This window comes from Monomorium pharaonis, chromosome 8 (assembly GCF_013373865.1).
Source record: "Monomorium pharaonis isolate MP-MQ-018 chromosome 8, ASM1337386v2, whole genome shotgun sequence".
NCBI classification, from domain to species: Eukaryota; Metazoa; Arthropoda; class Insecta; order Hymenoptera; family Formicidae; genus Monomorium; species Monomorium pharaonis.
The window spans coordinates 9,575,068-9,601,169 of NC_050474.1; the positions used below are offsets into that span (position 1 = coordinate 9,575,068).

General features: G+C 37.9%; 1 protein-coding gene across 1 annotated transcript in view; it reads right to left on the reverse strand.

The window, feature by feature from the left end:
- The window catches only part of LOC105839903 (dynein assembly factor 5, axonemal), a 169,135-nt gene that overhangs the window by 14,835 nt on the left and 128,198 nt on the right, over positions 1–26,102 (reverse strand). Inside the window, exon 5 of the mRNA XM_036290987.1 lies at positions 13,888–14,872. Within this exon, the coding sequence (XP_036146880.1) occupies positions 13,888–14,872 (985 nt within the window). The remainder of the gene's footprint in view (positions 1–13,887; positions 14,873–26,102) is intronic.

Genomic DNA, 26,102 nt, shown 5'->3' on the forward strand with positions numbered 1-26,102 from the left:
GTAATCATCACAAGAATTAGCGTCATTCTCATCTCGCAAAATCTCTTCCATCAAGAACGTGGGCAGCGCGACATATCTCTCAACGCTAACTACATTGTTGTTTTTAAAAATTCTCGCGATCGCGCGCAAATTCGTCATTTAGCGCGGCAAGTTTATCCCGACGATCCAAAGTTTGTGGAGAAGGCGTACTACGACGCCACGTCGAAACCACACGGATATTTACTGTTCGATCTGAAACAATCGACGCCTGATGAGTATCGATTTCGGACGTGCATCTTTTCCAACGATACGCGACATTACGTCTACGTATCGCGAGGATCGTTTTCCAGCGGAAGCGTATAAAAATCACGTAACAGTGTTGGCGTGACTCATTGTCAGTCGTATTACTTATACGCGATGAAGGAGAAGCGTAACGTGAGATCGGATAACGCGGCGAAAATCGCCAGACGTTCGATCGGTAAAAGAAACGTCTGTCCCCGGGAAAAAAAGTTTATATCTAATTATGTATAATTCTATCATATTATATATAATTACATATAATAAGATCAATTTACACATTAATTTATATATAATTATATCAAAATATTTATAACTTTATATCAAATTATGCAACATTACATTTTTGAGTGGATAATTATATATAATTGTATCAAAATATTTATAACCCTATATTGAATTATACAACATTTTATTAAAATTATTTTTAGAGTAAATAAATATATACAATTATATCAAGATATTTATAAACCCATATTGAATTATACAGCATTATATTAGAATTCTTTTTTGATTAAATAATTACATATAATTGTATCAAAATATTTATAACTCCATATCATATTATTCAAAGTTATATTAGAATTTTTTCAATTTAAATTATATACAAATTTATATATAATTGCATCAAATTAATTATAATTATATATATACTGTAACCGCCGCTCGCGAGCGACGGCCAACTTCGCCTCCGTCCCTGGTCGCGGCCCTGAGCCGCCCGGGTGTCGGGGTGACTATCTTCGCGAGGTTTCCCGACGCAACGCTAAGTTGGGCGCCAGGTACGTTAAGCGTACCACTCTGTGTGCACCAACTCGCAACAAATGCTACGATACTTGAATCTCGGGAAAGACGGGCGCACGCTAGGCGACCGGGGCATTAGCGGCTCCGAGATCCAGCTGCTCAGCCCTCAAATGGCAGAGGGGGAGGTTTGGTGCGGGCGGATGGAATCGGGAAGGCGAGAGAATTACATACACGACACAAATGTAACAGAAAAAGTAACAGTTGTATTTGACCGTAAGAATTACAGTAGATGACGACTCTACGGAGCGGTGGCGGCTCGCGCGCGTTACCAGCTGGCATCCACTGGGTATCAAATGGTGCGAGAACGGTATATTGAACGAGCGGGTTATGATGCGTACGCGGGAACTCTCCGACTTGTCTTACGCTTAACCCGGCGTCGTTGGAGGACGCCGACTCCCGCCAGGATGACCTCGCCAAGGGCGAACGGGACGGCTCGCAACTCCGAGCCCGCGCGGCACGCGACGGACTCGTGTTCTCCCGTGCTCTAACGATTCTCGCGAAAGATAAGCGCAATAATTATGAGTTATTCGATAGTCCGACTGTATACGACAATTGCGTCGATAACTATCAGAGTACACTCCCCGAAGGGGCTCGCAATAACGGTGCGATCGACCAAATTATACAAAAGTAACAACTAAATTTTTCCACGACGCGACAAGATACAGCGCGGGAATAACCCGCGACACGACGACCGGACGAAACGATAATTGACTCGGCTGCGGATCGGAACGCACACGCAACGCGAAACTATCACGAAACACACAGCACGCAGCGAAATCACGCGGACGGGCGCGATCGGGCGAGACGACGATGCCCCGTTGAATCCGCGAGTTCGAGATTCTCATAAATACGCCGAAAGATTTTGCGATAAGTACGCGATTTCTTCGCGGCTCGCCCAACCCGCGAAATCGGTGGCTTTACAGTATGTGTGACGCTCGTCTCACCACTTCGCCTCTCTCCTGCGGGCCTCCTCCGGGTCGGGATTGCTTCCGTCCCTGCGTCCTTCCTTACAACTCGGCTCGGGATGGTGGAACGCACACACAGTTTTTAGTTCTACTTCCGCAGCACGAGTGCGGGATCCTGGATCTCGCGGGGGCCGCTCGGCGGCGCGCCCCACCTTGCCTCCGGCGTTCCTGGCCCTTATTGGTTGATTTCGCGAAAATCGATTTTTGCGCAGAGCGCGGTGCCCACGCTGTCGCCGGCTGATCGATCCACGTACGGCGGTCGATGATTATGGGCCCCGGGCACAGGAATCCTGGCGCTTCCTCGCGCGCCCGACTCTTTTCTCCTCGCCCGGCGTATCCTCCGCCATCGGGGCGTCATTTCCTCCTCGACGGGGCGTTGGCGTATCTTGAGTTGTCGTGACTCTTTCGCCGGACCTCCCGCGACATCGGGTCTGCAATCGCCCCGTCGGGATGTCGGCATCGCGCGCCGTCGCTGGGTCCTGAAAGCGTGATTCAGCGGCAGTATCGGAATTCTTACATGGCACAAACGGTAGGCAAGATAAGGGCGGCATTACCTGCGGACCCCCGCTTAAAAGGGTCTTCTTTGACTCCCTCGTTGCCCGTTCCTCTGCAATCTCCGGGAAGATTTTCCGTTGAGAAGAGACGTCCGACAACTACAACGAGATCTTCACAGCCACCGATCTCCGCCGCACCCGCGGTATAACGCTCGCAAAAATCTTAACAAGTAATTAGATGGACAGCACGTGGGACGTCACACACACAAAGTACAAGAGAATACGCTTTTGCGTCCGCTCCCGAGCGGGAGGACGCAGGGCCCGCGGGATGTTATTGCGTAAGGGCCCTCAGGGCCTTGTGACGGACAGCAGCCTGCGGCTGTCACGTCACAATACCTTATGTTTGATTAAAATATATATAATAATGTATTTGCGTTAAATTTACATAAAAATACCATTTTTATATTATAGAATAAGTAATTTTATTTTCATATATGTACGCGCGCGTACACAGAGTTTATCGTTCACATAATTGAAGCAGAGAGATAGCACAGAGATTCAAAAAGAACTCAATAATGTGTCATCATTATGAATTGTTTTTGAGATGCAAAAAGAATTATTTTTATAAAAAAATCTCAAAAAGAATTCATAATTGGTGACATAATTAGTGACATACAATTGAATTCTTTTTGAATTCTGTGTGCTATCTGGGAAGATTAATTTCTATTGCATATTATAAATTTCATAATTTATAATATTTTATAATTTATAATATTTTATAATTTCAGACAAATTCTAATTAAAAAATTTTTTTATTATTAATCTTGATTTATTTTATTGCAAAATTTGAGCAATATTTTTTTATATATGTATAAAATATTTTATATAAGAATGTTTATGTAAATAAATACAAGTATAAATGAATAATCTTGTATTCATAAAAATATATTTTAAATTACCATATTTACCACAAAAATGTGATCCATTAAATGGGACCCATTAAAAATTTAATCTAATCGTATTTAAAAACATATAATTATATCTAATTAGTATTTGCAATTATAATTGCATAGTAAAATAATTATAGTTACAAATATCATTTTTATAGTTATTATTGCTATAATGTTAGTGTAAATAACCATATATGTATAGTTGTGCCAAACAGGATAAAAATTTTACTATAAATTATATTAATTTTAAATAATAATATAGTAGAATATCAAATAGAAATAGTCAATCGAATTAACCATTTTTATATAATAAATGCAATCACAATTATGGTAAATGTAATTAAATTCCTAACATTCTATATTATATAAATTTAAAAAGTATGTAGTTCGCGTATTGCCGCTAGGCGACGCACGCGGCATCTTTCTCCTAATGCAATTTACACTCCAAAGGTTACATAAGCAGACCACCCACGGTGACAGAAACCGGATCAATCTATACTATCGTAGTGAACTTTCGGGACATACGTATTTTTTATTACGTTTTAAAGACACATCTTAGCTGTCATGGCTAAATTTTAGCTTCGGTAACAAATCTTTTTTAAGAAAATTTATTAAATTCGAAAAAACTTCTCTCTGCCCGGGAAAAAATGCATATATCTAATTATATATAATTTTGTATAACTTTGTAGATCTAATTAGATAAGGTCAAAATTTATACATAATTAGATCTACAAAGTTATACAAAATTATATATAATTAGATATATACATTTTTCCCTGGGTCTTCTCGAGGCCTTGTGTCATCTAAACAAAAACAAGCGGACGACCTTTCTTCGAACCGCCGACGAAAAATTTATTTGGTGTATCCGCGAATGCGTTCTTAATATTCTCAACGGTAACTTCCCGCTCGAACGCCGCGAAAAAGATCGTCTAACTAAATATAAAACGACTCTACGACGCATCGCTGCAAAACGTGATAACTGAAAGTCTAAAAGAAAGCTAATATTATAACAAGGCGAATTTTTACCCTATATTATCGGTCCCACATTGGCTGCTTTAGTATCGCACATTATCGGTGGGTAAAATCACGTGAGGATGGAAAAAATAAAAAAAGAGTGAGTCCCAGATGCGCACAGTAATAAACGGACACAGCAGGCTGAGTGAAACAGACACAGACCAAATGCGCACAGACCAAATGCGCACGGACCAAATGCGCACAGTCGCAAACTCATGTGGTGCAGAGAATGCTTTGCACACACACACACACACGCACGCACGCACGCACGCACGGGGTGCAAGGGGGGGGGCTTTGTCCCCCCTCCCGCACCCATCTCGTCGGTAGAGGTGCCCGAAAAATCGCAACCCATGTGGTAAGTCTGTTGGTTACTGTGTCCGTTTGGTCTGTGCGCATTTGGTCCGTGCGTGTTTGGTCTGTGCGCATTTGGTCTGTGTCCGTTTCACTCAGCCTGCTGTGTCTGTTTATTACTGTGCGCATCTGGGACGCTCCCAAAAAAATGGTCTTAGTTTCTACGGAAGATCTTGAGAGAATGCAGCGACAGCAGCAGCAGCAGCAACAGTAATTGACAGCGGTCTCCGCGGAACCAATGGAGAACTCGGTGTCGCAAAGTTCAGGAAACATTGTCAGAGATAATAATTCTGTACAAACTCCAGCAACCCCGCTGACACGGCTCGATGTGGAGATAAGTCGCGTTCTCAATTTTCCCTGGCCACGCAGTCAGGATGAGATGGAAAATGTATAAGGAGGCACTTTGGCGGTATCTTCATTTTATCCGTGTAGCACATAAGCAAAAAGCCGTTCGGAGTGCGGATGAAACCACTAGCAACAATACGCGGGCTGAAGAAGGAGACGAGGGTGACGACAACGACGTCGCCGATGACTACGACGACGATTCAATGATCGTTTTTCACGAAACTTCGCGAATTTCCCACAAACATCCACAATCTAGCAATATAGATACTGTAAAGGAAAAAACCCGAAAAGTAGTAGTTCGTAATATTTATGTGATAAAAAGCGTTGAAAAAATAATGGAAACGGTCCCGAAAACTTATCGCTCACAAGCACGTATGCTAATGCGACATTTGCAAGACAAAGCGGTACCCGACAGATTAAATTGGGACGAGACGGGTGTCATGACTATAGACGGCAACGTCGTAAAAGATTCTGATATCGCGGATCTAATAAACGACGCGTGAGAGAAAAATCGTGAAAGCAACAGGAAGAGCTCAGTTCGCACAATTACTGCGTAGCTTAAATATTCGTCCGGCACTGGAAATAAAGAATTGTTAAAAGTGGCCTACTTCTTCAATAAACGAGAGACCGCAGTCTTTTGTGAGTTCAATGTCTAATATAACGCATTCGCCTCCGAAACGACGCTTACTCAATTAAAGCACGGTGAAAAAATAATAATGTCAGAACTTAGAAAAATTTACTACGATCCGACATATTACGCAGGTTATTCAGCTGTGGATAATCTAACACATGCTGTTAAACCAAATTTTTCGCGTGACGGAGTCACGCGCTGGCTCGCAAGACGCGTACACGCTACACAGACCTTTACGGCAAAAGTTTCCACGTCTGCATTATAACGTAACAAATATCGACGACGTATGAGAGGCCGATTTGATTGAACTACAGAATCTCAAAAGTTATAATGACGGATATTCTTATCTACTCGTGATTATCGATGTGCTCAGTAAATTTGTCTGGGTTGAACCGATGCGCGACAAAACGAGCAACACTAATAAAAGTTTTTCATAGCGTACTCGCGAGAAGCGAAGGACGCACACCCATATATTTGCAAACGGACAAAGGCAAAGAATTTGTCGCACAAACAGTGCAAAAGTTTTTAAAAGAAAACGATATCCGTTTTTGCGTAGCGCGTAATCCAGACATCAAAGCTGCGATCGTTGAACGTTTCAACAGGACGTTGAAGGAAAGAATGTAACGCTATTTTACGCATAAAAATATACGACGTTACATCGACGTTTTGCAAGATATTGTTCGCGCATACAACCATATCCGCCACTCTTCCACGAAAATGCAGCCGGCGGACGTGACAAGAGAAAACGCACGAATCGCCCGTGAAAATATATCTCGCCCATAGAAAGACAAATCAAAGACGAAATAAATATCGTGTCGGAGATCACGTTCGTATCAGTAGAGCGAAAACTACCTTCGAGAAAGGATACGAGGCAGGTTGGAGCGAAGAGCTATTTCGAATTCATTGCGTTTTAGAGTGGCAAAAACAACGCGTGTACGAACTGAGCGATTTAGCGGGTGAAGTTATAGACGGCATTTTTTACGAACAGGAATTAGCTCGTGTCAAGAAGAATTTACGGGAGGAAGAGTTTATCATCGATCGTGTAATAAAGAGTAGAGGACTCGAAAAATAAACAGGTGCTGGTCCACTGGCGTAGTTATCCCAGTAAGTTCGATAGTTGGATTCCCGCTTCGAATTTAGACACTCTTCGAGATGACGGAGGATCAATTTTACTTCCGAGCAATAGCAGTAAGCGACATTTTCCGCATAATAAGACGTGATCTTTCACTACGCAATTATCACAGACTTTATCTTTGTATGGTGAATAGGAAGTCGCGCTTAGCGAAATTCAATTTTCTAATACTTTCTTGCACATAAATCACGGCGAAAACACCTTCCAATTCGTCGATATTGATCCGAAGGATAAAAACAAGAAAAACATTAAGTTAATAACGACTGAAGTTGTTATACCAAATAGTATTTACAAAGATATCAACAAACTTTTTTCCACAATTAATTCTGCGTGTAGAAAAGTCGGTTCGCATATTCATTTTAAAACTCGTAAAGAGGAAGAATTTAAAACTTTTATCAGTATCGAATGTAGTGCATACGAATGTCAAAAAATTCATCATTTAAACGTTTCCGACAATCTTCTGAAAATATTGGGTTGCGGAGGTATGCTGCTTTCCAAGAAAGGGCATTTTTACACAGCGCTCACGGCATTGAAATCTAATTCCACAAAAGATTTCTATACAGCAAAATTTCTTCTATTTGATAGCGTTAATTGGGCTTTCTGGAGTGTCGAGCCTCATAGTCTGATACGAGGAATCCCTGATAAAATGTTCGTTTATTGCGATATTTGTGAATCTCACATTACCGGAGATGTCAAGTCTCCTTTTCTTCGAATAGTTCCGATCGAATTGGACGCGTCTAATTACACGTACGGCTCGAATCAGGCGAGATATTTTTCTCCTCCGCATTACATACCATTACGAAAAATGAATTTCCGTACGATCGAAATAGATATAAAAGACGCACTTTGTAAAAATATATCATTTCAGTCCAGGACGTTAATGATGACGTTACACTTTAGATGTTACCAGTAACTTAAACATTAACAAAAAGTTAAAGTAAAATAAATAAGCCATTAATATCGTAGCAGAGGAGGAAGAAGAAGAATATTATTATTCAACAGACGGTCGTGGGGGAGGAATACCACGAGTTTTCGTCGGATCGCCATATCAGCGCGAATACAGTATCGAGAGTTTTCTTGGCGGATTATTTAGAAAGGCACTACCTTACTTGAGTAAAGGCATACGCATGATCGGTAAAGAAGCTTTACGTGCAGGTATTAATGTGATAGACGACGTTGAAAATAATACTCCTTTAAAGGAGGCGCTCAGAAACTGATTCAAAGAATCTCGAGGAAATCTCAAAAGAAAAGCCGAAGAGAAAATTAAAAACCTGATGAAGGGGTCGGGATATAAAATATCGTCAAAAAAGTTGGCCCTTCAGTTCCCTTTCGGTAGTCACGCTAGCCGCTTTATGACAACAAGGCCAACTTCGCGTAAACGACGAACGAGCAAAAAGAAAGTGTCAAAAAGCAGTACGCGAAGGAAAAAAGCGGTTAAAAGATTAACGAGGAAAAAAAAGACTCGCTCAGTAAGGGGCAAAACTAGAAAGTCTTTAGCTACGAAACGTCGTCGTACTAGTAAGAAGTGTAGTGTGTCCGACGTATTTTCTTAATCTTTTGTTGAAAGTTACTGGGCGTGAAAATAAGCCTAAATATGTCTTTTCTTCACACTCACTCGACCGAATGTTTAAAGAGCGAACTTGATCTTTTTTCTTTAACTTCCACACAAACCAACATAGAGAGTTCGCAATGGATTTATTATAAACCCGTGACATCTCTCGTCGACGATGCCCCCATAGAATTCGTCATACCCGGATACGGGGAAGATTACTTGGATCTCACACATACCATGCTAAGTATTCGTTTACGCGTAGACTCCACTCCTCTCGTCGGTGGGAAGAAGAGTACATAACCCAGTACCAGCACGGAGAAAGTTGGTCCTGTTTATCATTTGTTACATTCCATGTTCAATCAAATCGATGTATATTTTAATCAGAAACTCGTGTCGCCTCCAAACAACGCTTACACATACCATGCATACATCGAGGCACTGTTAAACTATGCTTCTTCCGCAAAATCTTCTCATCTGACCGCATGTCTATGGGACATGGATACACCCAGTCTCATGGACGCTCGGGTAGATTCCGCAGCTCCAAATAGCGCTCTCGTAAGACGATCGCGTTACATTTAGTCAGGACAGGCGCTAGATCTCATAGGACATCTTCACTGTGACGTTTTTAATCAGGATAAATTTTTAATTAACGGCGTAGAAGTTAGAATGAGACTCGTCCGCTCGAAAGAGTTTTTCTGTTTAATGAAATTTAGTTCCATGTCAAAAATTCGTATTTTAGACGCCAGTCTACTCGTAAGAAGAGCAAAAATAAGCCCCGGTGTATTATTCGCTTACGCTAAAATGCTGAGTAAAACAACTGCCAAGTATCCTCTCACGGGGGTAGAAGTTAAAACGTTACACTCGGGTCGAGCTAATCGTCGTTAATACGGACGAACGCAATAGGACCTGGAGAGCACTGGGTCGCGTTTTAAGACAAACACGGAGCAAGAACATATTTATTATAAACCCGTGACATCTTTCGATAGTTACGGATTACCATTATTGGACTCCAGATTCCCTCTACGACTGCAACGAAACTCGGTAGTGCACCAATGGAACACCGTACCTTTACAAGAACTGATTTCTCAAACTTGTGGACAATATTGCTGTGTTTTTCTATATTTTATGTCTAACAGTTATAATCTTAATCGGTTTCTCGATCTATTTTTTTCCGATTGCGAACGCAACGATCGTCGAATAGTTGAAATGTTTCGTAAAATTTTTACTTGTAATAAAATAAGAAAATGTGAAAAATCTCTAGCGTGCTGTCATATGCAGTTTTGTATTCTTAGAAAGTAACATATACAAATAAATATTTTTATGCGTACGTAATTTTACTCTACGACTATTTCTTAAGTTTAAGTGCCATTCGTTTAATAACATCACTTATTTTGTAAAACGTTTTACATTGTAACCTTAAATAAATCGTATCTTCTATGCTATTTACTAGAGTTATACCTAAGTTTATAAGCATAATGTGTAAGCGAATGTAAATCTATTTTATAAAATTTTTTATAAAATTTTATGTAATAAGAAAATCTTCCGCGCGAAACCTAGTACTGTATGGCAACATGTTCAGTCATGTATTCTTAAGAATAATGCTTATTCAGTGATATACATGTATTTTTTAATAATAGCTCTTACGTAAAATAAACTTTTTTGTATCTTCAAGTCTCGTCTCGTTTGCTTTCTTAGCCCATCCATCGATTCGCACCGCCACTAGGTTAATAAATTCGTTCTGCTTTCATAATCAGCAATATTCATACGTTATAGTCTATAAATTTCACGACTACAATCCGTGCGACATCTCTACTCTAAACGGATGAGCAGACCTGCATCATCCCGCATCGACCTATATCGACCTGCATCGACACCTGTCCACTCAACCTACTCTATTTCTGTCCACTCTATTTCTCCTCAAAAACCTACAAAATGTTTCCCATCATAAAAAGGCACTTCTTTGTAACACGTACCTACAACATCACCTTTGTCACGCTTCTTAGTCTCTATTGTGTCTCATTCGTCTCATCACAATATCGCACACCTGTCCGCACCCCCGCTGAGCAAGACACGCAAATCCAAGTTCCGTCATTTTGTCAGGGACACTAGGCACAAAATACTCGACCCTCTCTATACAAAATATAATAGTAGTATACATAAGGCCAGCTAATCAAAACACGCCATTAAACCACGCCCTCACCCACGCTCTCTATTCAATACGCCAGGTATGTATGCGATATCCAATCAAAAACCGTGGCAGCTATGGAGTATCCAATCAAAACGTTTCATTAAACCACGCCTCTCCCACCCGCCAACCAATCAGAACGCTCCATTCTTTCTCTCCTCTCTACTAGATACCCTTGCCACACCCCCCACCACCGCCAGACACCCCCCGCTGTGAGAGCGAAAAGTGGAGGTTTGTTTTGACGCCCCATAGCTTCCAGTATACTACTACTATGTATTGTTACTGACAGTACGTAACTTTCATATACTTTTTGTTTCAGGTTGATTATCTGGGTTTCTGAGAATAAATCCGAATTTTCCAAATGTTGCCCACATCAGATTTATCCTTATTATTTCCGTATTCTAGTTTTCTTTGTTTAACCTGATATTATGGCTTAGATAGACATATCGGCTTACAACCTCCAAAGTATGGTTTCTCACTGGGATTTAAGGGGGATCCGGGCTCATGATCTTTGTTTTTTAGAAGTTTATTTGCAGGCCAACTTTTGATGCATCGTATAATTGTTGTAGCTTGACTTTTAGCTCTTCTTAATAAGTAGCAAGTCGCTACTTATTAATACGATATCATCCGCGTATCTTAGATGGTTTTAACAGATCCTATCAATATTAATGCCTTCCTTGTCCTAAGGCAAGTTGTTAAATACTATTCTCACGTCATAAATAATTTAAGCAATATCATGTCTGCTTGACAAACCTCTCTTTCGACAGGTTCTTCTTCGTCTTCATATTGTCCCCTATCTTTACCCGAAATGTTGGAGTGAGTCCCAGATGCGCACAGTAATAAACAGACACAGCAGGCTGAGTGAAACGGACACAGTAACAAACGGACACAAACCAAACGGACACCGTAACAAACGGACACAGTGCGAAACAGACACAAATCAAATGCGCACAGACCAAACGGACACAGTAACAAACGGACACAGTGCGAAACAGACACAAACCAAATGCGCACAGACCAAACGGACACAGTAATAAACGGACACAGTAATAAACGGACACAGTAACAAACGGACACAGACCAAATGCGCACAGACTAAATGCGCACAGACCAAACGAACACAATAATAAACGGACACAGTAATAAACGGACACAGTAACAAACGGACACAGTAATAAACAGACACAGTAACAAACGGACACAGTAACAAATGCGCACAGACCAAATGCGCACGAACTTACCATATGGGTTTCAACTTTTTAGGACACCCCTACCGACGGAGTGGGTGCAGGAGGGGGGCAAAGCCCCTCCTTGCACCCCCCGTGTGTGTGTGTGTGTGTGTGTATGTGTGTGCAAAGCATTCTCTGCACCACATGGGTTTGCTACTGTGTCCGTTTCGCACTGTGTCCGTTTGTTACTGTATCCGTTTATTACTGTGTCCGTTTATTACTGTGTCCGTTTGGTTTGTGCGCATTTGGTCTGTGTCCGTTTGTTACTGTGTCTGTTTATTACTGTGTCCGTTTATTACTGTGTCGGTTTATTACTGTGTCCGTTTGTTACTGTGTCCGTTTGTTACTGTGTCCGTTTGGTCTGTGCGAATTTGGTTTGTGTCCGTTTCGCACTGTGTCTGTTTGGTCTGTCTCTGTTTCACTCAGCCTACTGTGTCCATTTATTACTGTGCGCATCTGGGACTCACTCCCGTAAACTCTATACCAATGATCCATGAAACATCCATCAGTCGTCCATCGAGACTCCGTCAAACCTCTATTAATTATCGTCGCGTAACGTACATAATGGATATCTTTTAAGATGTTTGACAGAAATTTATTATAGAGATAAGATGGATCACTTATTTGACTGTCACCATAGAAGTAAATATCCCATAGGGCTATGGAAGTTTAATGGATCTCTAATGGACGTCTATCTGACTTTTATCATGGAAGTAAACTTCTAATGAAGCCATGGAAGTTTACTGGATCTCTAATGGACGTCCATCTGACTTCCACCATGGAAGTAAACATCCAATGGAGCCATGGAAATTTACTGGATTTCGAATGGACATCCATCTGACTTCCACCGTGGATATGGACGTCCCATGTATCTATGAAAGTTTAATGGACGTCCGTTGGCCGTCCACTGGATGCCAATTTCTATGTGGGCAATATAGTAAATTTTGAAACACGGCCTAAATGATTATTTTCAAATTATGCGTTCTACTGCTTAATGAGAAATGATGATTAAAAATATATCGAATCGACATCGAATTAATATCTTTTAAATTCAGACGACATCGATTCGGCCCTAATTTAATGTTTGAATCATTTCTTACTTATTAACAATAAAGTATACTAAGAAAAGTGTATTACAGATTAAAAATTATCGAGTGAGTCCCAGATGCGCACAGTAATAAACGAACACAGCAAGCTGAGTGAAACACAGTAACAAACGGACACAGACCAAACGAACACAGTAATAAACGGACACAGTGCGAAACGGACACAGTAACAAACGGACACAGTGCGAAACGGACACAGTAATAAACGGACACAGACCAAATGCGCACAGAGCGAAACGGACACAGTGCGAAACGGACACAGACCAAATGCATACACGGAAAGTCGCAAATCCATGTGATGCAGTGAATGCTTTGCACGCACACACACATACACACACACACGGGGGGATGCAAGGGGGGCCTTCGGCCCTTCTCCCGCACCCACCCCGTCCAAGTCGCTATCCTATGTGGACTTTACTCTGCTTGCAATGTACATGGATTGCATTTGGTCCGTGCGCACGTGCAGTGTGCGCATGTGCAGTGTGCGCATTTGGTCCGTGTGCATTTGGTCCGTGCGCATTTGGTCTGTATCCGTTTCGCACTGTGTCCGTTTCGCTCTGTGCGCATTTGGTCTGTGTCCGTTTGTTACTGTGTCCGTTTCGCACTGTGTCCGTTTCGCTCTGTGCGCATTTGGTCTGTGTCCGTTTGTTACTGTGTCCGTTTGTTACTGTGTCCGTTTATTACTGTGTCCGTTTGGTCTGTGTCCGTTTGTTACTGTGTCCGTTTCACTCAGCTTGCTGTGTCCGTTTATTACTGTGCGCATCTGGGACGCTCCCAAATTATCACATATATAAGTCGCTTTGAAACAAGAGCAATAAAAAAAGTATAAAATAGTAGAAGAGAATCTAATTATTACCTAACATTATCTCTTGAAAGTGGGATTCCGGATCGTCAAGATGAATAATCATCGTGGTGTACAAGGTATCGATGTGACATTTACTGATGACAGTGTCATAATTTTTGGACGATACACTCCACACATCCATAAGTGCTTCCACCGCAGCGTAGCGAATGTCATCGCAGCCGTCGTCAAGTCTCTTTAATATTATCGGATATGTGCAATGGATGTGCTCGTCGTTTAGACAGGATAACTTCTGTCCGATTATTATTAATAAACAAATAGCACGCATGGAATACAGACGAGTCTTCTTTGCTTTGTCGTCCATCAGACTGACCAGAACAGGTGCGATCTTGTCAAAGATAAACAAAAACTGTTCCGTTGTAATAAACATTCTAGATTTCTTATTTTCTTCATTCACAGACGACTTTGCTTCATTAATTTCATCTTTGTTATCAGGATTAATTATTTTGTTTTGTAGAACGGCGCAGAGACAGGAAACAGTGGCCGTTCGAATGGCCTCAGCTGCTCTACCAGCCGCCCAAATAAGTCCAGGCACGATCAATTTCTCGATGATCTTACTTACAAATGTACGTGGATCCTTAATATGATGATATAAATTTGGATTGTTTAAAAAATACTCCGAGAGTAGAATAAAATGCCGCAGCTTTAGCTCGGGATCAGCATCCTTGCTCATGGTTTTTTCCAAAACAGTCAGTACTAGGTCCATGTTACATGACATGGCGACTCCAGCACGACTCAGACAGGCACAAAAAATTTGTGACTCTGCATTGCAAACCGTCCACGAAGCACAATCATCGTGAATCGATATTATCAGCTGTCTCACGTGATTACAGAAGAGTTCTTCGATGTCATTTAGCAAGTTTATGTTGACTAGTACCTCCAAAAGTCTATCTGTTTCCTCATGAATAAAGGGATCCGCGCTCATTGCATATACGCTGAATATTGCAGTAAATAAACCTTGCGTATTCTCCATACAATCCTGCACATCATACACAACATTTTAAATCTAATTAATAATTAAGCAAGAAGACAGTTCTAATTAACCCTTTAATGCTCAGGCATTTAATTTTGTTTGAATAGAAACTTTATAATGATTTTAAAGGATATTGCTACATATATGAAAAACTTTATAAATCGAATAACATTTAATAATAAAAAATACGATTTTCAAAAATACATAATTATGTATAATTGGTTTAAAGTTTAAAAATGAGAAAGTGGATTATTGCGTATTAGATTTTTAATTATTAACAAGGAAATTTCGCAAACTTCTGATTTTGATAAATTTTAATTTTAATAAAACTTGACATACCAATTATTGTAACTGTATATTCTTTATTTGTCGCCAGTGATGAATAACCAATTGGAACAAATTTATAATAATCGACTTTAACTTATTAAGTCGCAAGCAAACAATTTTCTGTGACTTTTTTTAGCGATACTTATACTATGAATCTAAACCTCAAAAAAATTTACAACGACTTTTTCTTATGTAAAATTTCTTGGACTTTCAAAATCCGTAGTCAGAATTTTTCAAAAATGCGACCTGAACAAGTTAATTTATTTGCAAAAAAACTAATTTTTTCACTGATATTTTTTTTCAATCAATATTTACACATGGGAAACGGATGGACATATCTCTGAGAAGTGAAAATCTTGCGTCTATGGACCATAAACTTTCAAATATACGTGTAAGTATATTTTAATTTAAGATGGCGACATCGAATATGGCGGTTAGAAGAGAGAAAATCTATGAAATCTTTGATTTCTCCGTATGTCATGAAATTTCTTTCAATTGCTTTATCATCCGAATTAGTTTTTTAAAGGTTTTCTGGGTCGCTAATTGCGATTCTGTTATCAAACATGTCAAATTCAAGATAGCGGATCTAATATGACGGTTAAAAATGTTTGAAGTCAATTAAATTTACTGAAATTTACTGTATGAGAGTTTTTTAAATCATTGATTACGAATCTGACATAATATTCGAACTCAAAATGGCAAATCCAATATAACGGTCAAAAATTTAAAGTCAACTAAATTTATTAAATTCCGAGGATAATATTTAATTCGCCAGTGAATAAAAAATAATAATCAATTTTGTATTTTGGAACAACCCAACTGACCACTTTATTAAATAAAAACGTTATGCTAAAGTTTTTATTTAATAAAGTGGCCAATTGTATCGTTCAAAATATAAAATTGATTATAAATTTATTAAAAATCACCATATAGAGTTTTTTGGGTCGCTGATTACGAATCTGGACAGCAATCATGTAACTTTCCTTAGGGTGGAAACGTGAAAAGTGAAAAGTTTCATGTAACTATCTCTTTTTATTAGTATTGAATAGAAAGAGATCGTAACTTGAAACTTTTCACTTTTCACGTTTCCGCTCTAGGAGAAAAATTACATGATCGATACCCTGGCGTCAAAATATTCGAACTCAAGATGGCGGATCGAATATGGCGGTCGAAAATGTTTAAAGTCAATCAAAGGGTCTCCCCCCCCCCCATTAAGATAGTGAAATGTCACTAGTCTTATAATTGAAAAATATTTTTAAAGATGTATTAGCGATGCTAAAAAAATTTTTGTGATATTGATTAGCCTCCCTTTCTTTCTTCCCCTTCTCACATCCCCCAAAAATTAATTCTTTAAAATATTTTTTCTCAAAAACATTAAATTTGAAAATTCTAAAAAAAATTTTCTACATAGGATATGACTAATAGTTTTTCCGTGAATTCCGTGAACCAAAAGGTTATATTTTGGGATCATCAATTGTAATCTAAAAAATTTTTTTTATTTTAAAAGGCTGTAACGTCTAAACGTAGTTTGTTGCAGGCGCAAACCTAAAACGCGTCTCAAAAATGCGTCTCAGAAATGCCCATTTTTCATATTTTTTTCAGATTCTTAAAAGTGATGGGTCAAGTTCAAACTTACAAAAAATCACATTTTTTGGTACTTTTTCGCCATTATATATATATATATATATATATATATATAACACCATAAAAACTTTTTTAATTTTATTATTTGTACAGAAATTTGTGTATGTTAATATACTACGTTTTTTTTTTCAATTTTTTTAGATTTTTTGGAATTGTTTATCTCTGTAACCTGTCAATTTCGAACACTGAGAAAAATTTCCCAGGCTTTTTCCGATAAAAAAAAATCAGATTATCCATCGAAAAAGTAACAAATGGATACTTCCGATTACATTGAACGGACAAAATATCCGTTCACAGTTTATCGGAAACTCGTATGAAATTTTCGCTTTGTGAATATGACTAGGTTTTTTACTACTTCTTGGCTACTGCATAAGACCAAGAATCGAGGCTTAAAATTTTATTTTCATATCATCTTTATCAATTCTCTCAAAGAGTTGCAGAGGTCGAGGAACTCTCTTCGAGTAATAAAAAAATGTATACTACACTTTGCTGTTAGTGCAGCTACAGCTAGGTAAGTCCTGAGTGGTCTTCTTTTATAGACCTTTTGATGTCAATTTTTTCACGAGAAGGAGAAGCGCTGCGCCCTCGCCTAGCATCTTGCGAACTACTATTATCCAATTAAATTATTACGCTAGTTAACCGCATGTTCGATCTGGTATACCTTATCGGATATTATTTTATCGGACAAACCACTTACTTTTTATTCGTTCAAATGTAATGTCCTACTAAGTTATCGGTATATCTTATAAAATTTTAACTTAGACTTTTAATTTAGATTTATGGCATTGCATTTTCTGTTTGCATTTTATCGGAAATTGCATTTCAGCGGATAAAAATATTGATCGTTTCGTATCCGTTAAATTTTCCGATTACAAAATGATTGGAAAAGAACTAAAACGGTTATTTCCAATCAAAATCATTAGACATTTTTCTCAGTGAATATGATTGGCTAACGGATAGCCACGGGATTCAGGATTCGGGCGGCAGAGTGGTTAGTGACTAGACAATCAAGTGTATGTACAACTGGTGATGGTTTATTATATATCTATCATTAATAGTCCTACGCTAATTATTTACAGTGTCCCTACGCTAATATTTATAATACAGATGTGTTACGAGATACGCAATGCTTGTTGCTGGCAATGTGTGTCGCAGCGCGCGTGCGCGCAGAGTATTTTGCAGTAATGCGGCGCTCGGATTAGTCGCGACGATGTGTACCTGCGCGGTACGGAGTTCCGGCCAGCTGTCATCGCGATCAGCTGTTGCGGCGATCAGCTGTCGTTGACAATCATGCTGCAAGGCATCGGTTTCCTCTCAGTACGGGGTCCCCGAGAACGGTGTCAGGAGCAGTCGCTCAATACGCGAACCGGGAGTCGGATAACGAGCGCAGCGGTGTAGTGCCACTCACAAGGGAACGGACAGAACTGTCCCTCACCGATTTTAATGAGCTTTGGATATGTTATAGAACATAAGAAATTATTAGACTCATATTTTTTTTATCTGCGTATCTCGACGTTTAGGGGTTGAAACCACCCCTCGAAAATAACGCATTTTTCCGTTTTTTGCGAATATCTTTGAAAATATAAGGTTTATAAAAAAATGTTCTCTACGAAAGTTTTATGGCATTTTATACTCTTTACAATAGTATATTTATATTTTTAAAAAATTTCAAATTTTTTAATTTATCCTACTCTCACTCCTTTTTTTTAACATTTTAAAAATTTTGTAACAACAAAAATTAAAGAGCATTAAAAGCCGAATCCACCCATATATAATAACATATGGGTTTCATCATTCTCAATTATTAGCAAGACGAGATAGTAATCTCGCGCTGTAGGTGCCGCGCTAGAAGTAGTGTTACGTTATTTCTTTAGTCGCGTCACACTCAATAACTGCCTCTTCTGCGTATATTTTTATATTAAAACATAAAAATGGATTAATCTTAATTATATAATACGCAACGTATTGCACGATATAAAGCATAAATGCATATATATAACAAAAGTAGCATATATATACGTATGTGCCTACGTACATTTTCATTGTTACAAATGCGAATATAGATTAATATAAAGCAAAATATTTTTTTAATATTTAAAACTGCAAATACAATATAACAAAATATATAATATTAAGAGAGAAGTATAAAATATAAACTGCAATAACTATTTGCATAATTATATTATTTACACTATATGCATGTAGCACGCTCTGATAATAAAGATAATATAAGTATATAAGTATATAATTTAATTTAATTTGAAGTTTAAAAATACATTTATACGGATGTATATATACATTTTGCACCCCTTACGAAAAAAACACTAAAAATAACACTTAAAAAAATACTCAAGTTGAGTATAATTTGGGACAAGGGGTAAACACTCAATTTAGTGTAAACACTCAACTTGAGTGTTTGCTCTTTAATTTATTTTTAATTAGAGTGTTATTACTCTAAACTTGAATGTTCACCATCTAATTGAGTGTTAATTTCAATGTTAATCCTAAATTTAAGAATAACACTGAAATTAACACTCAATTAGATGGCAAACATCCAAGTTGAAAGTAATACTCAAATTAATACTCAAAGCCAGCTGAACACTCTATAGTTGAATATTTATTTTAGATATTCGTTTTGTGTCCATTTCTACCAATGCAGATTAATTTTAATCTCGGTTGAACTTGCTTTTCTTGCTTTTGTTTTTATTTAACATTTTCTAATCCAATGTTTGAGAGTGCACACTCAATATTAAGTGTATACCTTCAACCGATAGATGTTGAGTGTACGTTTCAGTGTTCACACTTTATATTGGAAGTATACTCATTTATTGAGTGTCATATCCAAATGTTGAGAGTATACTTTCAAATATTCAATATTTAAATCCAAACTTTAATATGAACACTAAATCATTGGGTGTACACACTCAATGTTCGAGTATAAACACTCAATCTTTAGTGTAAATACTCAAGATTTGAACGTATACACCTAAATTTGGGAGTAAACTTCCAAAATCGAGTATTAACACTCAATTTTGAGTGTAAACTCTCAAAATTAGAGTGTTTTTTCCGTAAGGGATATGACACGGACAAATAACTTTAATATCAGTGTTGATAGAGGGATCGGTTGTTTTTGCGCAAGCGCATCACGTGAGGCTTCAATAAAATATCCATTAGTAATAGGAAGGAGATCTTTGATCGTACATCTTGCACACGACACCAACGTATAGTAACAGTGATAGACGGATCGGTTGTCCTCGCGCAGGCGTGAGGCTTCAATAAAGTATCTATTAGTAATAGGAAGGAGATGTTTGGTCCCCATACAATTTTGCAAAAAATCTTACCAGTATTTATCAAATAAAATACAATATTTATAAATTATTCGATTTAATACGAGAAAATATACATGCGTGTTTAATATGTGAAATGTGTTCAAGTTTTTATAAATTTGCAAAAAAATTGTATGGGGATCAAATATTTCCTTCCTATTACTAATAAATACTTTATTGAAGCCTCACGCGCGAGAACAACCGATCCGTTTATCACTGTTACTATATTTATACGTTGGTGTCGTGTACAAGATGTACGATCAAAGATCTCCTTCCTATTACTAATGGATATTTTATTGAAGCCTCACGTGATGCGCTTGCGCGAAAACAACCGATCCCTCTATCAACACTGATATTAAAGTTATTTGTCCGTGTCATATGCAAAATGTATATATACATCCGTATAAATGTATTTTTAAACTTCAAATTAAATTAAATTATATACTTATATTATCTTTATTATCAGAGCGTGCTACGTGCATATAGTGTAAATAATATAATTATGCAAATAGTTATTGCAGTTTATGTTTTATATTTTTCTCTTGATATTATATATTTTGTTATATTGTATTTGCAGTTTTAAATGTTAAAAAATATTTTGCTTTATATTAATTTATATTCGCATTTGTAACAATGAAAATGTACGTAGGCACATACATATATATATGCTACTTTTGTTATATATATGCATTTATGCTTTATATCGTATAATACGTTGCGTATTATATAATTAAGATTAATCCATTTTTATGTTTTAAAATAAAAATATACGCAGAAGAGGCAGTTATTGAGTGTGACGCGACTAAAGAAATAACGTAACACTACTTCTAGCGCGGCACCTATAGCGCGAGATTACTATTTCGTTTTGCTAATAATTGAGAATGATGGAACCCATATGTTATTATATATGGGTAGATTCGGCTTTTAATGCTCTTTAATTTTTGTTCTTACAAAATTTTTAAAATGTTGAAAAAAAAGGAGTGAGAGTGGGATAAATTAAAAAATTTGAAATTTTAAAAAAATATAAATATACTATTGTAAAGAGTATAAAATGCCATAAAACTTTCGTAGAGAACATTTTTTTATAAACCTTATATTTTCAAAGATATTCGCAAAAAACGAAAAAATGCGTTATTTTCGAGGGGTGGTTTCAACCCCTAAACGTCGAGATACGCAGATAAAAAAAAATATGAGTCTAATAATTTCTTATGTTCTACAACATATCCAAAGCTCATTAAAATCGGTGAGGGACAGTTCTGTCCGTTCCCTTGTCAGTGCGTGGCGTTGAGGAAGCGCTCAGTACACGCTGTCACGGGAATCGGGTTTTAGGTTAGTGGCACTCAATATGTGCACAAGAAAGCTCAGATCACTTCGCTGGGAGGATCGGTCGGCTCACTTCACTAGACGGAGGAGATGCTTTCTTATCACCGGTGAAGGGCTTTTATAGCCCCCGTAGGGTGATAAGAAAAGCGGGGACGTGCGGGGAGACGAGATGAGCGGAGGAGACTACGCGAGGTAGAGGGGTAACGGCCCTACTTGCTTGCCTTAACGGCTACGGAGGAACGGCTCGTTACATTTTAATCTAAAAATGAAAAAATTTTTTCACTATTAGCACTTAAAATTGTATGTTATAATTTATTACGTTTTCCCAATTTTTTTCAAATTTTTTGAAATTATTTTCCTAACCTAAAAATAAAAAAAAATGCATTTTTTTGTAATTTTTTGACATTTCCAATTTAAAAATACTCACTTTTATTATTTGCACTAAAAATTGCATATTCTAATATATTACGTTTTTCATTATTTTTAGATTTTTTTCAATTTTTAATCCTGAAAATACTGCTTTTTTAAACATTTAATATTTTTATATACTGCCCTGTTTAGAATATTTTTATACTGTTTGGAGTTTCACACAACCTGAAATTGCAGAAAGTATTGCACACGTATATTTTAAATCGATCGATCTATTTTGATTTTTTGATCATATTTTATTTTTTATCGTTTAATTTTTTACAAAGAAGTAAAAATGGAAATATTTGTTAATTACATTTACAGAAAATTATATGCATTGTTGACTATAACTATATATTACTATATGAAGCTTATAGTAGCGCATATAATACTTTAAAATATGTTAAATTATGCTTACTTACTACAGGGAATTGTTGATCTTTTTAATAAATAAATTGATGCGGCAATATTTTTGTGCTTGCTCGTGAAGTTTAAAGGATCCTTTTAATAATCCACTTTTAATATATAAATTAATATACAACATTTTTATAAAGTTTAAATGAAGTTTTACAATAAAACTTATAAATGTTTTGCTAATTGATTGTAACAATTACGCATATCTATTTTAAGATTAAACCGCAAAGATGTTTTGGGCATTGAACGATAGTTTTTGCAATATAAATTTTTAGACCTTAAAACTACATTTTGCATTATACTGTATACTTTAATACATAAATATCTTTATATACATTGTAACCGTGCTCACGAGCGACAGCCAACTTCGCCTCCATCCCTGGTCGCAGTCCTGAGCCGCCCGGGTATCGGGGCGACACTTGCGTCGTCGCTAGAATATGAAATTGGGTGCCTGGTACGTTAAGCGTACCACTCTTTTCACAATCCGCGGAAAATTACTCTTAAATTAATAAAGTCGCGGAAAAAAGGGCAGGCCTCGTAGGCAATCGAGCATTAGCGGCTCCAATAGCCAGCTACCTAAAAATGGTAGAGAGGGAAGTTTGGCGCGGGCGGATGGAATCAGGAAGGCGAGAAAAATATCGGAAACACAAAATTAATTGAACAAATGAAAATAACAAGTATATTTCACGATTGAGACAATTACAAGCTCTCAGCGCTCGATCGAGCGGCGACCACACTTCATGCGCGCGACGAGCAAACGATCGCTCGGAATCAGATTTCTCGAACACGGGATAATTATCCGAAGCGTTATTTCACGTACGCGGATAATTCTCCGGCTCGTCTATACTTTACTATACGTCGTTGGTGGACGCCGAACTCCCGATAAGATAACGGTCTCACCAAGGGCTATCGGGACGAACAATATCGAAGTCCGCGCAACACGCGACGGACTCGTGCTCCTTCATACGGTATAATATCCCGCGAATAAGGTGCGCGACAATTATTACTCGCTCGCTAGCGAGGCGGTAAGAGACAAATGCATTTATTTTGACAAAAATACAATTACGCAAAGATTCGCGATACGAATACGATACGAATACAGTAATGACTCGGTTGCAGATTGGGACACACACGCAACGCAAATACAACGAAAAGAACGACACGCAGCAAATTCATGCAGGCGGGCGTGATCGGGCGAGGCGACGAGAAAGAATTGCAGAAAATTCGCGAGCTCGTGACTTTACTTCAGCAACGGAAAGACAGTAATAAATCCGTGATCTTCTCGCGGCTCGCCCAATCGCGAAATTGGCGACTTTGCAATAGGTAAGTGACGCTCGTCTCACCGAGTTGATTCCTTCTCCTTTGCCTCGTCCGGGTCGGCATGTCTCAGCGTCTGCGTCCTCTCACAATTTTGCAGCTCGGAATCGATATCACGCGCATCGACTTCCGCAATCAGAGTGTTCGATCCTTGATCTTGCGGGGACCACTCGGCGACACTTTGCCTATGATAAGCCGGGCCCTTATTGGCCGCAATTTTAGGGCTCGCGTGACGCGTGACGTGCATTGCCGCTACTTGCTGGTGGATTCTAAGCGCGGGGATCGAAATTTTGGGGCCCTGCGCACGTGAATTTCGCGCTTCCCTCTCGGCAGCGGCTCTTCATCTCTTAACTGGATGCATTCTCCGTCTTCGGAATGTGGTCCTTACCTCCTCCTGGGCGGAAAATATGCAGTCGATCCACGTGACCTTTGACGGGATTCCGACAGGATCGGTTCAGTAGCCGCGCCGTCAGGACACCTCTCCCGCGTCTCTTCCTTGGACCCTGTAATCGTAATTCGGCAGCAGTAACAAAATCTTTTAACATGCTGAAAGCTGCAAGCAAGATAAAGAGCAGTACGATCTGAGAGCTCCCGCTCGAAAGGGGTCTTCGTAATTTTCTCGTCGGCAGCTCACTCCGCGACTCCCGGGAAGGTCCTGCGTTGAGATGAGACGTCAAAAATTACAATATAAGTTCCTATTGGCCATCGATTCCCGCCGCACTCGCGAGGCCACGCTCGCAACAATTCTAGCAATTAGAAAAAGGACAACACACGCAGAAAATACAACGCGTCACGCTTTCGCGTCTGCGCCCCGCGTGATGTAAACGCGTAAGGGCTACCAAGGCCCTTGTGACGGACAACAGCTTGCGGTTGTCACGTTACAACATATATTTGTACACACATATATATAGATGCATTAAATATTTACAGAATTATATAATAGAGGAAAGGCACCGTTTTGGAACACTACTTTGTATTTGAACTATATTTATTAAATAATGCTTAGAAAAGCACTTTTAAAAATACGACTTTAAATTATAAAGTACCTTCTATCAAATCAGATAGTAATTTTTATAATACTGCTTCGTACATTTTTAATAATTAATGTTTTCGTGAGAAAAATAAAAAGAAATAGTTTTAGGGAACTACAAACGTGTCAAATGATGGTAATGTTATCGATAATACACTATTGTTTAAACTGTGCAATTTGCAATAGAAAATTGTGCAAATAAAACTCGCGTTTTTTATGGAATCATTTTTAGCAGATTTTATATAGAAAAGGGTGAATGTATGAAATATGGGTTTCTATTTCTCTAATTAATCAAACGACCATATTTTTATCGGTATTCGTACGCGATGTTTAGTTACCGAGAAATAAGGGGGTTCCAATTTAGGAAACTTCCAAATTCGGTGCCTCTCTTTTATTATATAATTTTGTAAATATTTAATATATCTATTTATATGTGTGTATAAATATATGTATACAAATATATTTATGTATTAAAGTATACATTATGATGCAAAGTGTATTTTTAAGGTCTAAATTTATATTGCAAAAACTATCATTTAACGCTTAAAATATCGTTGCGGTTTAATCTTAAAACAAATATGCATAATTGTTACAATCAATTAGCGAAACATTTACAAGTTTTATTGTAAAATTTTATTTGTACTTTATAAAAATGTTGTATTAGTAAAATGCCGATAATTATTAAAAGAATCCCTTAAGTTTCACAGGCAAGAACAAAAATATTGCTGCATTAATTCATTTATTTAAAAAATCAAGAAATCTAAAAAAATTTGAACAAACGTAGTATACCTATTAACATATATAAATTTGTGTACAAATAATAAAATTAAAAAAGGTTTTATGATGTTAAAATGGCGAAAAAGTATCAAAAAACGTGATTTTTTGCAAGTTTGAACTTGACCCACCACTTTTAAAAATCTGAAAAAAATATGAGAAATGAGCATTTCTGAAACACGCATTTTGCACATAGGTTTGCGCCTGCAATAAACTGCGTTTAGAAGTTACAACGTTTTAAGATAAAAAAAATTTTAGATTAGAATTGGTGATTCCAGGATATAACTAAAATTCATGGAATACCTGTTAGTCACACCACATATAAAAAATTTTTTTTCAAAATTTTCAAAAGAAAATATTTCAAAAACTGGTTTTTGGGAAATGTAAAAAGGGAGAGCAAGAAAGGGAGGATAATCAATACACAAAAATTTTTTTTTAGTATAGCTAATACGTTTTTAAAGTTATTTTTCAACTTTAAGACTAGTAACATTTCACCTATCTTAATAAGGAAAACTTTACTGAAAATCACTATATAGGAGTTTTTGGGGTTGCTGATTACTTAGACTAGACCATATACTACTGGACCGTGCATTACCTACTGTTGCCGAGTAAAGGGAAAGAGACAGCGCTATAGTGACATATGCAGGGTGAATTTTAATGGTTGTCCCAATTT